This window comes from Lates calcarifer, unplaced genomic scaffold, assembly GCF_001640805.2.
Source record: "Lates calcarifer isolate ASB-BC8 unplaced genomic scaffold, TLL_Latcal_v3 _unitig_430_quiver_1266, whole genome shotgun sequence".
Classification (NCBI taxonomy): Eukaryota; Metazoa; Chordata; class Actinopteri; family Centropomidae; genus Lates; species Lates calcarifer.
Window position 1 is genome coordinate 1 of NW_026116828.1, and position 15852 is coordinate 15852.

The 15852-nt window shown below is 39.3% G+C and overlaps 1 protein-coding gene across 1 annotated transcript; it reads right to left on the reverse strand.

The window, feature by feature from the left end:
- Window positions 1–279: 279 nt before the first annotated feature.
- Window positions 280–11619, reverse strand: LOC108898256 (prestin; the record flags this gene model as incomplete). Its single annotated transcript, XM_018698188.2, is given in 14 exon segments — window positions 280–372; window positions 468–537; window positions 759–865; window positions 1468–1563; window positions 1746–1823; window positions 1963–2076; window positions 2977–3124; window positions 3378–3613; window positions 3785–3949; window positions 4227–4408; window positions 9505–9615; window positions 9850–9989; window positions 10347–10658; window positions 11451–11619. Coding segments are annotated over 13 exon segments (1698 nt in total), but the record flags the coding sequence as incomplete, so codon positions are not given.
- Window positions 11620–15852: the final 4233 nt, after the last annotated feature.

Below are 15852 nucleotides of genomic sequence, written 5' to 3' on the forward strand. Positions count from 1 at the left end.
ATTCCTGGCTTTCCGGGCAGCTTGTAAGTGCTCAGGGTTTACTCCTGTCTGTAAAGTCATCAACAATAGTGGTGGACTGGTCAGAGAAAACATTTTAAATGAAGAGACTAAAAGGACATTGTACCCTTCTGCATTTACACCTAATCAACAAAATACTGATTTCTGTCTTGTTTTAGAAATGTGAATGTTTGTGCCCATGATGTGACTGTGTGAACAGATTTAGGTTCCCACAACATGAGCAGTTCCTGGACCACACACACACACAGTGGATAGGATTACCTTCTCCTTCAGGGCATTCAGGTAAAGGTCACTGTTGCAAAAGTAGATTGAAGAGTTGGAGTGGAAAATCTTAATCCCCTCATATTCAGCTGCCTGGGAACAAAACACAAGTTAACAGCAACAGATTTGGTGGGAATTTTTTTTATCCTGACTTCAGACTAAAGTGTTATGTTTCTTCATAGACTCACCTCTTCATACTCATCCACATCACAGTACAGCCCAGTTCCAGGAACATGGCCCAAGGTAGCAGTTTTGGGACTAAAAGACATTGACAGAGGTTAGAGGCTCTTAGTGTTCACACCTCAGTCAAATACCTTTTACACTAAACTACTGTACCAACATTCTTGGAGCACCATCTAAGCCTGTATTTACATGCAATGACATGTGACAAGTTTATACAACAAATAAAAGGGAATCATTATGTAATAGTAACAAATATAAACACACATTCAGGATAAGTAGCAGCCTGTAATCCGTACCTCTGTGTTCTGTAGATGACTGTCAGTATGGCAAATGAAATAGCCACTAGGAGGCCATAATCCAGGCCCAACAGCACAGAAGCTACAAATGCTACCAGCCAGATGGCCTGTGAGAAAAGGGAAGTAACAGAAATGAACCAACATGGTTATTACAGCACAAGGAAATACAAACAGCTACATACTATTTTCCTCCTGTGAGAGGATAGTAAGTGTCATAACAGCATGTGAGGCTTGTGTGACACTTAAGGCTCATCATGTCTCATCTGCCTTCAGTAACGGTAGAAAGAAATCACATTATTTACTTATGTTTAAAATGATGGATAGAGCATCCGAAAATCCAAATTTGTAACCCTCAGACTTTGTTTTTTTTTTAATCTACAATCACAATCATATTAACTCTACATGGTTCTTTCTAAGGTCCACGTAGTTGTACTAAACACTAGATTAGATTAGATTGCCTGTACAATCAGGATTCCTTCTGAAATTTGTCTGTTTCATAAGCAAACTCTGTTTCACGTACTGTGCAGATAAAACCATTCAAGTACAACACAATGATGGCTTAAACAGGTTGAAAAGAAAGAGTTTCATCCTATTTTTGCTCAGAGGAGGTCTGTGTTCTGCCATGTCTGTAACTTGGCCAAAATGTTTTTTTGGTGGTTGTTGCCTAGGGAACAACATTTTGATAATAAGTTTAATGTGACAGACTGACCAGTTCAATCTTACTGGTCCTCCACAGAGTAGGAATGTCTCTGAACTGTTTGAACATCCCCAACAAGTTGACCATGATGATGGCAGCCAGTGCAGTCTGAGAACCAGAACAGAAGAAGATAGAACATGTGAAGAAACAGAAAAACTTTTAACTTGAATTCTGTCAGCCATTGTTTGCTCAACAGACTGAGAAGGCAATAAAATGTCTGCAGCTGCCGCTTGTGACAGTGAGCTCCCAGACAGGAAGCTCTGAATCATCAGCTCCACAGTTTCACCCACCTGAGGGAGTGGCTGGAAGACAAACCCAATGGCCACCACCACCAGCAGCACCACCAGAGATGCCAGCAGCCCTGCAATCTGAACACACACACACACACACACACACACACACACACACACACAGTGTTAACTATGTCAACATCAGCTCTTATTCTAATTATGGTTTTACAATACCAATTTAAACCACTTACAGTTGAGTGTGTTTTGTGCATGTTACCTGTGTCTTTCCTCCTGTGCTCTCCTGTACCAGGCTTCTTGACATGGAGCAAGTGATGGTAAAGGTTTTGAAGAAAGAGCTGATGAAGTTACACAGCCCAAGGGCGATCAGCTCCTGAAAGCAGAATGAGTATAAGTATGGCCTTGACACATTCAAATAAATTAATGGAATGAAAATGTGAAACTGTCCTGCAGCTTGATAGGCAGTGAAAAATACCTTTAAACAACCCTAGAGAAATTACCCCAAAAATCTACAGTTTGTGGATAAAAGGAGGCAGATGTTGACACTAAAGAAACCAGAGCAAACCACAATGAACTCCAGAGGTCATTTACGTCATCGAGCACAGACAGGCCAATCATGCTAAGCCTGAGTTGCAGTGACTCCACATCTGCAGGCAGCCCAGCATGCCAGACAACTGTAGAATTCAACATGTGAATTTCCATACGATATCAGATACTGCATCATACAGCAAACTAATACTGCATATTTCTTGTAGTTTTGTTTGACCTAGCCCTGATTGTCTGGTTTCCTTGCCATTGGGCAGCATGAACCAAAACAACACATACCCAGTACATTTAAACACACTCAAGAAACCTGGTTACTGAGACAATCTAGGTTACATAGGCAGCCACAGAATGTGTTTACATGCACTGCAGTGACCTCTAACTAACCAGAGCAATTACTCTAAATAAAAAGAATATTTTGCTATGCTATGCATTAATCACTCCTCTCATACCACCACTGTCTCGTGTGTTTCATGTCTTTGTCTTACACATGTTCCCATATAAAAATCTAATGTGAAACATGGTTATCTGTGTTTCTCCAATCCCCTACCCTGATTAAAGATAATAAAAAACAGGTTTCTCTTTTACACGATCTTTAAGAAATCAGCTTACTGGAGGAGGCCGACTGTAACCTGGGTACTTGAGTGCATGCAAACATACTGATCCATGATAGAGTTAACTGTACCAGGACCTGTAGCTTCTCAGTGGCCTCTCAGATGTCTACACTCACCTGGTTGCCGTCCACACTGTACCCATGCTTCAGGGCAAAGATTTTGGCAAGTGAGATGCCCATTGAGAATCCTACAATCGCTACAGCGAAGGAGTCTGTGATCAAACTGGGTAACAGAGAGAACTCTGGGGCAGCAGGGGGGAGAAGCCTGATAACACATAAGAAAACATTTGTAGTACATCCATCCCAGTGTGTGAATATTTTTCAGCTGTAATGTTATGCAGGTTGACGTAATGTGGAGAAGCATAAAACCACAGAATGAATACAATGAAGATGTGAAACACAAGTTCTATAGTACACTCATATCTGCCCATCAGAAAAATCCTGAGACTAAAATACACTTCTCTAAATTCCATGACTTTCCACAAATCCCTCTTGACAATGAGAACCTAACGACCTACCCTGTTGGTATCTTCCCAACCACATCCACCTTGTAGTCTTCTGCCAAAGACAGGCCATAGGAGATGCCGGTTGACACAATGACGACAATAATCTCTCCAGGAATGGGAATAGGTAGTTTTTTTTTAAAGCGTTCATTCAGGTCTTTGACCACATACAGGAAGACAAGACACACAAGGCCCAGGATGAGAGTGGTGATGTTCGTGCTGGTGATATGACCGAGTACTTCTATGACGCTCTGGGACATGAGAAATAGGAAAGTGAAAACAATTATCAAACATTTATGTGATCTGTTTTTATGGATTTAAAAAACATACAACAAAACCAGGCCAGTAAAACTCCAAAATCAAGTAGGTTCCTCTTGCACTTCTCACACTCACACAAACCCACCAGGAGCCATTAAACTCACATAAATAGCAGAGAGGGGCCCGCTGAAACGTGGTGTCTTCACCCCCAGCAGGTACTTTAGCTGGGAGACGACAACATGCACAGCTGCTGCTGTAGTGAAACCTCGCACCAGGGGCTCCGTGAGGTAGATCGCCACAAAGCCAAACCGAAGAAGACCTAAGACAATCTGAGAGGAAGGGTGAAAAAAAGAAAACATAGAAAGATGTAGGGGGATAAGGTCAAACTACATAGCTTTGTTTCAAATAAAAACATTACTTCCCACTATTTTGAGTAAACTGTTTTTGAGTATGAAAAGATTTGAGCAAGCTGTATCATCTAGCTGTATCATCATCTGTTATTTTCTAACCAAATAACAGAGACTCTGTGGGGGCTGAAGGCAGATAGACCAAATCAGCAGCAGCTTGAAGTTGCACACTGAGTGTGTTGGTTGTTTTGAGACTGACCTGGATGATTCCCACCAGGGTTGTGAGCACCACAGCCACCTGGACCCTCCTGGCGTCACGAGCCTCCACGTCTAGGACAGCGGACATGTTGGATCCGTTTGCAGGCAGGACGTAAAACATGGAGTCTGGGGCTTCCCTCACAGCAACACCGCCAATCATCAGACTTATAACTGCGAAGGTACCTGCAGATCACATGTACACACAAAACATAGTGTGATTTTGTTGGCTTTGACAGTCTGTGTGATTTCACCATAGTCCAGTAAAGTACCATGATCCATTATCCATTGTAACTGAGGAATCACGCATCTAAACTGTGCGTATGGGTTTGTGACTGTATCCTATCACATGCAGTAGCCCTTTTGAATAAACATGCCAAATTGCCCAGCACTTGAACAACAGCCCAGTTCTTTCCTCTCTCTTTTCCCTCAAAAGGTTGAGGTGGTTTAGTTTATTATGTCCATTTATCAAGTGGTCTCCGAGGTTAGAGCTGACATTTGAGATGACTTGGACATAAGTCTAGGAAAGAAATTTGCTCACATCAGCTGGAACTGCAGAGTACAAGAAGTCATCTCTTCATCCAAATCAGTGTGTAACTTGTGAATTTAGACAATTAACTGAGCTGACCCCATGTGTGTGAGATACAGACAGCTGGTAAATGGAGCTCATCATACTGAAAGCTATTGGTGGTGTGAATAGCTCATTCCCCCCCGGTGTAACACAGAACGCCAGAGGAAGTCCTTTCTTCCTGTGGCCATCAGACTGTTTAATTCATCTACCTCTGGTCGTGAGAGGGACAGTGGAGACACTGTGTCCTGAGGCCATAATGCCACTTATCACTTTATATGCCATTTCACCTTATCACTTTACTTCTTGTTCTTGTACTTATTTTATTCCAACTATGCTACTAAATTACAGTTCGTATTGTTGTATATTGTATATACCTACGTTACTGTAATCTTTGTGGCATTTGTTGCATTTAGCTACTTGTTTACTTATTTTATGTTAGCCTTTATTTTATTAGCTTTATTCCTATATATTCCTTATAATAGCTTTATTCCTACTCTCTCTTCACACTGTATTGCTTTTCCACCTCTGTATTGCAACTGGTGCACAGCAATTTCCCTCGGGATAAATAAAGTTTCTTGAATCTTGAAAAGGCCAGTGACTGCCTTAAAGACCACCATTCATTAAGATCCGGATAAACATTAACAAACTAAATAACACAGGTTAGATTAGAACACCACAAAAAGAAAATTCCCTTAAATATCATGCCATAAGTTAATGACACTACAATATAATGATACCATACTGAAACAGTTTTCCACCACCAGTTCTTAATACACATACCCTGTTTTTGTTTTTTTTTTAATTCCTCTGTTGCCATATATTTCTGCTCTTAACTACTGAAAACAAGGGCTACAGTACTGAACACAGAGGTAATAGTCATAGTCTATCAATAACCAGAACGGCAGTCATGGCACTTTGGGAAATGGAAACAAATGTTTTGGTAACATACACTCACTGACACTGACAGCTGTCAGTTTATTAGCCAGCTAAAACTAAAACTAGCTAAAACTATTTACAATCTAATACAGTAATTTTGCAGTAAATCCTCTCTGAAGGGTATAATGTTCAGTTTTTGTTGAAAGTGGGTTAAAGAAGGTGTCAATTCAACTCTATAATCATTTTGGAGACTGCAATTTGTGGTGCTGTTGCACTGCACTGTGTTAGGTTGACAGGTATTCCTATTATTTTGTTCACCCTATTCAAATCAATGAGAGTAGGTGAAACAACAGACACACCTTTTTTTGAATAACTACAAGTTTAACAGCATAAATTGCAGCCGCCAAAATTGACAATTTCAAACAGTACTACACATTCAGATTATTTGTTTAAGATGGGTGTTCCTAATAAAGTGACAACTGAGCATACAATTACACAAGTCTGATCTATGTTACTGCAGATAGTGCTGGTTGACATGTGCACCCTTGCAGACCTGTTTTATAGGATGGGAGAGGTTGGTTGAGACGTCACTAAATCTATCACACGGAGGTGTGATGAGTACACACCCCCAGCAGCAAAATGCATCAACATAATCTTCAACAGATTTTGACAACTTTTGTACTTTTAAGAAAACAGAGAGTAAGTGAACAGTATTATGAGGAGAGAGTACAGCCATAATCAGTATACTGGTATTATGATGCACATTACATTACAAATATCTTATCTTAATCAGTCTCCTAAACACAGACTGTCTTATCAGTGTTTGACTTCACTGCGGGAAAATGCAGTAGAGCAACACCAAAACAAACACTACTGAGCTCTAGCAAACATAATTATGTCTGAATCATTGACATATTTCACTTTAGACCTACATTTGTGCAGACCTGGTGCTGTAAAGTATCTTGATGTCCAGTGGAACTAAGGGGTCGTGCACTTAAGAGTGTGTGTATGCTTATCCCTTTGAGTGAAAAGGTCATCTTGCCTAGCACTTGAACAGCAGCCCAGTTATTCCCTGACACTGTCTGGCAGAAGTTAGGGGATCATATCCACAGCAACTTGCTATCAGAAGAAATTTTGTGAAGACGCCATTTCACTGTGCAACCAGCTGCTTCCTGCTGCGTATACACTGTTCAGTTCAGACCAGATCTATTGTTTAGAAAAGGCTGAGCAGGTTTAGTTTATTATACCCATTAGTCAGATAGACTTATAGGTTAGAGCTGACATTTGAGAGGACCTGGAACCATTTCTAAGAGAGAAACCACTCGGATGGTTGAGATGTCAGGGAGAGGGGGAACAATTTCACAATCCTACTGCTCATGTCAGCTGAGGACACAGTTATCACATCTGAGCAAAAACATTTCCACCATATGCTATCTCAAAGACAACTTCATCTTTCATGTCTGGATCAGTGTATAACTTGTGTGTGGGACAGAAATGGTTGGTAATTTGAGCTGATCATGGTGGTGTTGGCATATTATGGAGAGCAGCATGGCTGTGTGAAAAGGCCACTGGCCGCCTTCAAGAGGGAGACTAGTACATAACAACATTCATCTTTAAAAAATGCTGACAAACACATAATCAGAAAACCGCAAGATCCTCCATCGTAGAAATATTTTGCCAAAGAGACAAAGTTAAACAACTACAGCTACTCACTTCATAGAAATATTTTGTCAAAGACACAAAGTTAAACAACTACAGGTACTCACTTCGTAGAAAAATTTGGCAAAGACACAAAGTTAAACAACCACAGCTACTCACTTCGTAGAAATATTTTGTCAAAGAGACAAAGTTAAACAACTACAGCTACTCACTTCATAGAAATATTTTGTCAAAGACACAAAGTTAAACAACCACAGCTACTCACTTCGTAGAAATATTTTGTCAAAGAGACAAAGTTAAACAACTACAGCTACTCACTTCGTAGAAAAATTTGGCAAAGACACAAAGTTAAACAACTACAGGTACTCATTTCCTAGAAATATTTTGCCAAAGGTTGAGCATGATCAGCGTTTAGGGTAATGTTAGCAGCTTTGTTATGCTTTTTTGGAACCTGAGGAAGCTGACATTCCTGCAACCCCAGCCAATTTTACTTGAGATAATGTTAAGTTTGCCACACACATAAATTATCCTCATCCTAAGAACTTTTTTCATTATGATGTTAATAGAAAAAACAACAAACTACTGTTTGAAAATACAAGCAAGTATGTAAGCTAAGCAGCTAAACAGGGTTAGAACAAAATAGTAGTAGTCTGCTCTTACGTTTTCTCTTATCATAGTCTAATACAGTGGTGAGAATGTTGACTCCTTGCCTAGGACATCAGGTTGTGGTTCATTGTCGTTTCCACATAATATATGCTTAGCATCAATCCGACATAGAAGAGACATACACACACTCCACAGTCTTGAGGGCAAGAGTGAGCACTCATACTCTAGCAGCAACAACTTGGCCGAGAAGGTTCAGTGTATTTCCTCCTCTTGTAGCAAACTTGACAGGTTGGTGTCAGGAAATATGTTAGTCTTTAAATTTGCACGACTGTAGGTGGCCACAGTGAAAAAAGGGGTTTTCCAGAGAGTGGATTTCACAAACTTTGAACTCAACCCTGAAGTGTTAGTTGACTAACCCCGAGAGTGAAAACTCAGTGTTTTCAGTTGTAGAACCAGTTGTCAGTTGAGTCAACTCTGCGTATGATCGCTCTGAGTTAAGTGCGTGCGTGGTGAATGAAAAAAAAGGCAAACATTATCACTGAAGCTCTGATAGTACAGTTCAGCATGGCAATGGGTAAACAGCAGAGCTTCCATTTTAATCCAGTGGGGCCACAAAGACTAACATGTGGCAATGCACATTTACCTTTAAAAAGAGCAGCAGCAAATAGAGCTAAAGCTAAAAGAGTCAGTTAACACGATATTTTATTCAACATAATCCACTCATTCATGGATGGTAAAGTGCTTTATCCCTTGAATTTTAAAGTTATTCAGCTGTAACCTGACAGGGACAAAGTGCTGCTGACAGCACAAGATGAAAATTCAGGTCAAAAACAAATAGGAAGGAAGCTCTGATCATATGATCATAACTTCATAGTCAGGAACAGCCTGATGACTTTGGTGAACAAATATTTTACATATAAAAATCTTGCTCAGCAGCATCTAATGACTATATCTCAACATGCAGTAAATGTAAACACAGTGAATACATAGAATCCTTCTGCTGACATAAACTTCTGCAAATCAATGTCCTCCGATATGCACCCTGATATCTATTGTCCACACGAGGAAATGAAGCTTCCTCAGGCTCGGTAGGAGGGGAGGAGACAGGGAGAAACCAGCGAACAGGTCAGATTCACAGGGCAAGTTACCATGGTGACTGACTCGGAGTTAAAGTGATCTCAGTTTCTGGAACAGGAAGCCCAGAGTGTATTACCACCTCAGGGTTGACAAAAAAGTTTTCACTAAACCCGCTCTCTGGAATATCCATCCAACCCTCTCAGCTAGACTGCTATGATAACAACAGTGGTGACATCCCTCAGCAGATACAGATACAGTCAGTGTTGTGTTGAAGTCTTTTTACCCATTAATGTTTTTTTCCCTACTGTATAATATCATCTTGCAGAACACCATACACAGGAATGTGAGGCAACAACAAAAAGGCAGCTCTAAATTGCATGGAATCCCTGAGTTGTATTTGCTGCCCTGTTGTTTCTACTGAATCTCCGCACCCATCGCTGTTTGCAGGAGATTTATGAGCCTGTCAACAAGAACTTTTAAGTTAATTTCTCACCTACTGATATGTGTCTAGACGTGCCAAAGAAGGTGTAGAGCAGAACGGGGTAGAATGAGGAGTACAGACCATAAACTGGAGGCACAGCAGCCAGCATAGCATAGGCTAGACCTGTGGGCCAGAAGAGAGAGAGAAACGTAAATAAACTGAACAGACCAAATGGCAGAGTGACCGCATCACAACCTCAGAACTACAGTTATACCAAAACAAAGACAGCAAGAAGCCATTAGCAGCCCCTCAGGAGCTGGCAGCTGGCCGTTCACACTGTTTAACCCTTATGTCATTCCAGATGACAGATGGCTACTGTACAACGCAGTGGTGCTGCTGGGACTGCAGGGCACTGACCTTGAGGAAGCTGCACAACTCCTGTGCTGAGACCTGAGACCACATCTGAAAACAAGTACTGCTTGACTGGATAGGATGGCAGCCATGTTAGAATAGGCAGGAAACTCAGAGCTGCTGCCTTGGCCCTCTTTGATGAACACCTATGGAATGAGACAAAAAATTAAAATTTTCATCAGTTTGTAAACAGAAAAAAAAAAAACTGAGATTCAAGCTTTTTGTACACCATCGCAGAAAAAAGCATCTTTTTGACTCAAGTTTTTCAGGTGAAAGGTTCTTTAGTTAGTTTTCAGCCTCAGCATGGCTCAACAATGCAGGAGAAATCCACTAATTTCCTTTGACAGAAAAGTCACACAAACAGTACAGAGGCAGTCTGCCTCAGAAGTATATGCCTTTGGGAGAGGGCAAATGTGACCATTATAAATGCACTTTTCTACTCTGTCCCTCCAAAACAACAGGGCACACCCTCAAATAAAAGCATTTCCCTATGCAAAACTTACCGGAACTGCTGTGTCAGCCTCTCTCGGAGTGTGGTGGAGTTTTCTTTTCGGTTGAGGAGCTTCGACCGGATGAAGGATTCATCGTAGACTGGACGCTCTATCCTGAACATCAGCTGTGGGTCTGCATCCTGCCTGGCTGCCACCTCTTCTTGCTCCATCACAGAGACAGGGCGGCCTGTTGTGTTGAGTCAAAAGTGTATGTCTCTCCAGTGATGATTATCTCGCCTTCTCTCTTGTCTCTATCATTGTCCTTGCCAGTATATCCTCATTCCTTTAACTGCTCCAATGTTAATGTGTCTGCTCTTCCCTTTTCTGCTCAGAGGACAAGAGAAGACAAGATAGGTGTCATTCCAACTGGTTTGACTTTGGGTTCACTAAGAGCGAGTGATGGAAACCAACTAGATCTCTGTGTTTTGTGTATTTTTGTGCTGATAAGAGAGTTGGATTTGCAAGGCTACCACCTCAGAAAATGTTTTATCTGATTTTTTTTAATTTTTTTTTTTTATGTTTGGTCTTAGGCCAGGGTCTGCAGCTACATTGTATCATATGTGCTCTATTGCAGGGACAAAGTCCTATACAAAATCATATGGCGTAAAGGTTCTGTGAGGACGGTGAGGAGTAAAGTGACTGAAACGGATGCAAAAGCCCACGTACCTGTTACAGTTCTCAAACTAAGACAGACACACTTTACCAAGCATATTATCGTATTTATTATTATTAGTTATCTACTGTTTTTTCATTCATCCTTAGAAAAAAGAAGCTGCTTGATTTTTTCCTAGCTTCAGAGTGTGACTTGCCACCCGGCTCATCACTTTTCCCAATTAAATCAACTCTCTGACGCAAACAGTTGAGAGCCACGAGCGTCTTCCCGTTTTCTTTCTTTTGCTTTAGCTAGCTAACACAACACTGATAAAAGACGAACAGTGACTTAAGAAATAAACCTAAAACGTGAGATTAAAAAAATAACATTAATGTTCGGCTTACAGGTATTATTAACCTGTGTCTAAGCACACTATCTTCGCTGTGACAAGATGGGTTTCTTTTCTCGCTCTCCACAGCTCAGCATTTAAGCTAACAGAGATGCTAATAAGGATAGGTTCTTACCTCCGTCCTCTTCCAGCTCCTGTGGGGATGCTGCCAGCTGAAGGAGAACACAAATTTATTAACTGACCGCTTCAATTGAAGTTAAACAGTAGCAACGACCTTAAAGGACAGCAGATAACAGCGACGGTTTATGATACACCGAAGATAATCTATGTTTAAAAGATGAGTTACTCCGTTTTAAAATTCCTCTCCACCTTCCGGTCATCAAATACGGGCGTTGATCCTCACGCATGCGCTCTCATCTTGCATCACCCAGTTTGTAGTCCTAAATCTGTAGGTTAAGCATGGCTTTTGCACACTGTATTGGCATAGGTACTGATACCCCTAGTCCTTTTTATTCATATTTAATCGGCCTAAAGGTTGTCAAATTTAAACATATTGATATATTAAATGATAGCTGTCAAATGATATTCATGTGTACGTTTTTAATTGTAGCCTGTCACTCCAGTTGGACAACACCATGTCAGCTTCCTCAATGATGGTATAAAAATACTATACGGTAAAAAAAACATTTTATTAAATCATGTGTATGTATGTCATGAATGAAGAAAGAAATGTCAGAACATATATTAAGCATTGGATTAAACCAAGTATAAAAACTCTTGGCCTGGTTATGCCAGTGGGAGTCAGTGGTCTGGTGATGACAAGGCATCAGACGTATATACTGTGAGTCCAATCCCTACACAGTCTGTGGTCCAAACATTTGGCAGTTGAGTAAGCATGTGATGGTGCTGGCAATTTTAATAATAATCATATTCATAACCTTTGTTTAAACTTTCATACAGGAAATGCAGCTCAAAGTGCTTTACAGTACAAGAATGACATGCACCAAGTGAAAACAGACATAGAATGAACAGGAATAGGATGTCATCATTAATGTAATGTAACATGGAAAATTAAACCAACTTGATAATAATGATAAAAGATAAACTAAAAAAATAAAGATGAAAAAAGACTGAAGACCTAAAGCTCTATGATAAAAAAAATGTTTGGTTGGGTAGCATGAAAATTTGGTGAATTCTTTTCTTTTCTTTTCTGAGAAAAGTTCTGTGCTCGCAGGCAATGCATGGTGTAGGCTTATAGCATGAGCGGAGTTACGTTTCTCAAAACTAAGATCAGAGTGAGAGCTCTTTGCTTCGTGTGACTCTCTGTCTGTTTGGGGGCAGGGAGCTGGGTGATGAAAGCAGAATATTTCGAGTCATGCCTCGTGTAGTAGTCACGGGGTGCTCCCCTGCGTCCTGTTTGTCTTCTCACGTGGTCAAAAAAGAACAAATGTTAATAGACAGTATTTATTCACAATCTTTAAAAAAACCATTTTAATAAATAATAACTACAAAGACCCTCACCTTTTCACTCACCATATGCCACCTCCCCTTACTGTAATCCACATCTCTCTCTGATTTCCGTTTCCCCACACGCGGGAATGATAGCAGCAAACGTCACACTACTTGTTTCTTGGGGGTGGTGTGGTTTTGTTTTTGATATTTGCCTGGGAGGTTTGATTCGCTTTTGAGAAAATCATCAGTAGTATTATACATGAATGTCTTCACAAAATATATTTTCAAAATCCCTTTATCATAGCAAGACATTGGTTTTATTTGTATTTGGCTTCAGAAAATCATTGAAACAAAGACCCCAGCAAAATATTACATTTACAAAAAAAAAAAAAAAAAAAAAAAAAAAACGATAGAAAAGAGGAAAATACAACATCATGTTCATATACAGCATTTAATGTTGAATTTATTGGATGTTTTATGGTAGCACTGATGCTATATTTCTTTTTGTATTAATTTGTTGTTTCCATAAGGGGGCAATAACAGCCAAGAGTTAAAGCCTTTACAGAAAGAGAAATATGAGAGTTTAACCATAAGATGGTAAATGTGCTCTTAAGTTTAGTGATATAAACAATATGAGGAAGCATATACAGCACAGGTGGTTTATAAAATATACAAAATGTATTCATAATGGAGTACAGCTGCTTGAAAGGTGATGTATTACAAAAATAAAAACTATGACTGGTCATTTGGCAAAAAAATATTAAGGGAAATTTACAATGAAGCTATTAAAGTGCTGCCTTTTTTTTTTTAATTTGGAAAACTTATGCTTTGAGCCTTCAAATATTTTTTCAGCTTTTCCTGACCAGAATTGGTGTTGTATCAATAAAGTGTAATTTCCTTCATTCCAGCAGTCCAAACTGGGCCTTAACATTTGTAGTTGGATGGATTCTGTGTCACAGTAATATGTCATTTGTTAAGCAAGAAAATGCAAGTTCAGCATGGATTAAGGTGCATTTTAAAGACACTTAGATAATGGGTGAATAATTAGGTTAGAGTTAAAAAAAAAAATCCAGCTTAAAGAGGCAAAAAAAAAAATAATAACAAAGCTACTGTACCTGCTTTCATTTTGGTCGATAAGTAAAAAGGGAGTTGGTGCAGACTGTTTGCTGGATGGTGTCAATGACCTCAGCCTTGAACTTCACATCACTGCCTGTTTATCTGAACAAAAGTCAGCTCACGCATTAACCTTTACAATTAAAACTTAAGGGTAAAAAAAATATCATAGTCATCAGTACATAACCATGGTGCACACACTCAGTATGTCCCCTGCAGTAATGAAATAAAGTCCTCAAGGGGGAGATAGAGGACAAAACAGAGTCAAATCAGGGACTTGGAGACTTGAGTTGCTGCATCTGGTGCTTGTATGTCATTAAGAATTAACTGGTGACACATTAAAGAGTACATTGTTGTAATAAGTTTACACTAAAGACACATTAGTTTCACAAACATTAACAAAATCCCTTCTTTAAACTGTGATTTATTGAAAGTCAGATGTAAAGTGGTAAAAGTCTAGTTTTGTAAAGCAAACAGAGCCAGCTGTGTGATTTTGATACAATCAGCCTGTAAAAACTGTTTGGTAGATACTCAATAAACAATATTAATTTAAGACAAGCAATAAATTCACTAATGTACAACAGTACATATCAATATTCCAATTCAAACCGCATCAAGAGCCACAATTTTTTTTGTTTATCATATGGCCAAGTGAAGACCTCTAATTTAAGTTTAAATTCAATCAATAATTTTTTTACTGTATAATTTGTAGTCAACCAAGTCATAGCTCCAGAATAATTAATACAATCAATGTTCCTAATAACAGAAGGTTTCATGTTGAGGCAGTTTAGAACACTGATTTCATAATGTTCTGAGGCAGGCAATATCTCTTTTATAATGTGTTTTTATGGTTCAATATGATTGACTATTGTCACAAGATAACAGCCCTGGATCTATAAAATGTTACTGTTTCACTATGAATCACATGTTTCAAAGCTTACTGTAAAAAAAAAAAAAAAAAGAAAAGAAAAGAAAGAAAGAAAGAAAGAAAGAAGAAGTGGTTTCCTTATCTTTGAATAGTAGCACAATCAATCTTGAATATTTCAGTACAGGATGTATCCCACCTCTTTCCCAGTGTCAGCTGGGATTGGCTCCAGCCCCTCCCACAACCCTTGAGAATAAGCAGTAAAGATAATGGATGGACGGATGAATTTCCATCCTGGAACATTAGAACATTACAGCTGCATCACTTTAATGCATTAGTCTTGGGTCAGATGAGCGAGTCAAGGATTGCTGCAGTTTCCTGGACTTGTGGCTTCCTTGGCCAGGAAGAATGATTTATAATCACTGCATCATTTATTATGGTCACACCTCTTCATCTCCATTGTTTTGAACATCAGATGCTGCATCTACACAGTATATGATTTGAGAAGAGCACTTGTTATTTTGTAAGCCAGATAACAGGACTTCACTGTGGTGGTACATAGGCACAGGAGGAGACAATTAGTTAAACTCCATCTGTTAGTAGGTCTTTTTGATACATTAACACATGATTCCTGGTTTGGTATGGTTTGATGATCTGTAACTTCTGTAACGTTTCTTTGCACAAACGTCACATTTTTGCACGCTCAGCAGTGTGTCCAAATGACCAGAAGGTTCTTCAGGTTATTAGCAATTCACTGGAATGCCTCTGTTTTCCCCATTGCACAGTTATCTCAAGCAAACTTATTGGATTTTTTTTTTTTTAATTCAGAAATTACAGACCTGTAAATTAAATTTTACCTAAGTTACATAAACTAACTTTAAAGCTACTCAAGGAGAAATGTAAGCAGAATACTGGGAACACTGGATGTTGCCCTGACTTTTTTGGTGTTCACTGAATCATGAATAGCAATATTGTGTCACTCTGACTATGTTTGAACAAACATCTACTCCACAGTGAATTTACTTGTTGTGATGCTTCATTGAGGAAACATATCATCACAAAATATCATCTTTTTTTACGCACATTTCTCTCCAATGACATTTAACTAGAATTCAAAGTTTGGACCATAATCTGAAACAAAACTTGG